The sequence below is a fragment of the Morone saxatilis genome, unplaced genomic scaffold, assembly GCF_004916995.1.
Source record: "Morone saxatilis isolate NCDOM2014 unplaced genomic scaffold, NCSU_SB_2.0 Contig15, whole genome shotgun sequence".
In the NCBI taxonomy this organism is placed as follows: Eukaryota; Metazoa; Chordata; class Actinopteri; family Moronidae; genus Morone; species Morone saxatilis.
In genome coordinates this window covers 26,259,521-26,261,799 of record NW_023339707.1, presented here as the reverse complement: position 1 = coordinate 26,261,799, position 2,279 = coordinate 26,259,521, and the positions used below count along the sequence as shown (strand labels likewise).

The following is a 2,279-nucleotide window of genomic DNA, read 5'->3' as shown; positions in this document are numbered from 1 at the left end:
AAGACAAAGACTGTTTGAATTCTTAACATCATTACATGAACATCACTGTACTGTCCACTGTTTGTACCGACATTATAACCAGTAGCTCAGGGGTTCTACTCAGTAATTATCTTCTCTTAGTAATTAACACTTAATAATATTAATAATAGTAATATTTAATGTTTTAACAATAGGAACCCAAAATGAAGGAATTCTCAAAAATGTCACATACAGTCCAACCTGTGTGAATATTAAAGTCTTACATTATCAGTGTGTAAGACAGCCAATTGTAAAGCAGTTGCCCTACAAATTACAAATAAGGACTTCTTTGACTGCATAATTCTTACAATAGAAAGCGGTTTTATAGCATATGCTATAAATACAGGTGACAGTTGTTGTGGTCTAGTGGTAAAGTACCTCTGCATCAGCCCAGTCCTTTTCATCCTTATTGAACAGGTAACAGCGAAGACCAAAGTCAGTCCAACCAGGAGGGCAGGTGACAGTCTCACAGCACTCAACTACAAAATAATCATCAGCTTAGAAGGACAATAATGCAGTAGGGCAGCAAATAATGACTATTTTCAATATTCATTAATCTGCCGACTATTTAATGTTGTCCACCCAACAGTCCAAAACAAAAGCATACAGAATTTTCTATCATACTGTAAAAAACAATAAAAACAGTCGCAAATTCTATGCTTTTGGAGAAGCTGGAACCTAAGGAGTGGTTGCAGTATGAAGATATGTGAATGACACTGAGAGAGGAATAATCAAGGTGCAGACACAAGAGCTTTCGCACAACTGTTTCAGTTTGTTTAAGTGCCAGCTACTGTATTTTGAGCATTGAACTCCATAAATGTAAGAAGCACCAACCTGTTTGTTTCGTACACTTTGCCTGTGGATATAAAACACAATATTAGAAATTATTACTGTACAACTCAGAGTTGTTCTTTTTGAAGCTTTAGATGTGTGTAGAGATTAGATTTGTGAGACTACAATATGAGATGGACATTGTGCGACATTGTACTTCACGATCACTTGAAACACCTTAAAAAAAACAAAATACAAATCTGAATGGTTCACTACCTCTTGTTGCCCTGATAACTATTGTGAAAAAAAGGGACAGGGAAAATGTCATACTGCTGAGACTGAAATAGAAATCTCAGAAAACTTAAAGTGTTAAATAATAGTTTTTAAAAGTTAATTTAGTAGTTCAGTTTAAAAAATACATTAAAACAAAAACTAACTAACATTACTTAATTCAATTAATTTTTTTTTGTACAGGGCCAAATCTCAGGACACTTTTCAAACCGAACAGGTTATTAATACGATTATTTACAGAGACCCAATAATTCGCAGAATGAGCCTGCCAATCGCGAAACGGCATCTGTTTATTTGACGAGGCAGAAACCTCGAGCAGACCGTGGTACCTGCCTCGACTGGTTGCAGTACATCTGCTCCGATCCACAGTCCACAGAGGAGCACAATGAAATGAAGAGCTGAAGCCATCTCTGTAAAAATATATAAAAGTTCAACTTTTCTTATCTGCACAAAGAATTGAGAATTTAAATTAAACAACTTTAATATGCAAATATGTGAGACAACTTTTACAGAAATGCAGTAATGTAAAGAAACTACACCCTAAAACAGATCTCCCCATTAGTTGGACACAATGGAATAAACTGGAATATTTAGTTTTAAAGCCATTAACTATGAGTCGGGACTGGCACAGTCTTGTTTCTAGCATTGATCCAGCCTGTCAAATAAATCTAACAATAAATATAATAAAGAGTGAAGATTTAAACCTTACCCTTGTTGTGATGTATCAGATGAGGTTGCACTTGCAGTAGCAGGTAGCAGGATGTATTGAAAAGGGAACACAGTCTTTATATACCTATTGTCGGTGGCTTTTGGTTACTTTACGTACGTGTAACCATCTGACTAACGGAACAGTCTAGTGATTGTAATAAATAAATTGTTTTACATGCTGGCCAACAGCCTTGAGTAAATCTGTTCTTCCACCATGTGTCACAGCAGACAGTAGTACTGACTTAACCAGATGGTGTGCAAATTCATATTCACAGCGATGTCTGATCCGATATTAACGATCAGTATGGCGCTGATCAGAGGCATGGTTCAAAGATCAGTATCGAGATAAGTTGAGCTTAATTGATCCGATACAATTTTACTTTTTCTTTTTAGCATCAAGGTGTCCATATAGCCCGAGATTTATCTATTAAGTGTACATACAAGGTGTACATCGGCTGTTTCTTTCTCCACCCACCTGGCTACCCGGGAAT

At 36.2% G+C, this 2,279-nt stretch overlaps 1 protein-coding gene across 1 annotated transcript in view; it reads right to left on the bottom strand.

Annotated features, from left to right (window-relative positions):
* The window catches only part of LOC118324145 (galactose-specific lectin nattectin-like), a 4,285-nt gene extending 2,389 nt beyond the window's left edge, over positions 1-1,896 (bottom strand). Inside the window, exons 1-4 of the mRNA XM_035656301.1 lie at positions 1,791-1,896; positions 1,414-1,488; positions 853-874; positions 388-497 (exon numbers count right to left, since the gene is read on the bottom strand). Of these exons, the coding sequence (XP_035512194.1) occupies positions 388-497; positions 853-874; positions 1,414-1,488 (207 nt within the window). The 5' untranslated portion in view covers positions 1,791-1,896. The remainder of the gene's footprint in view (positions 1-387; positions 498-852; positions 875-1,413; positions 1,489-1,790) is intronic.
* Positions 1,897-2,279: the final 383 nt, after the last annotated feature.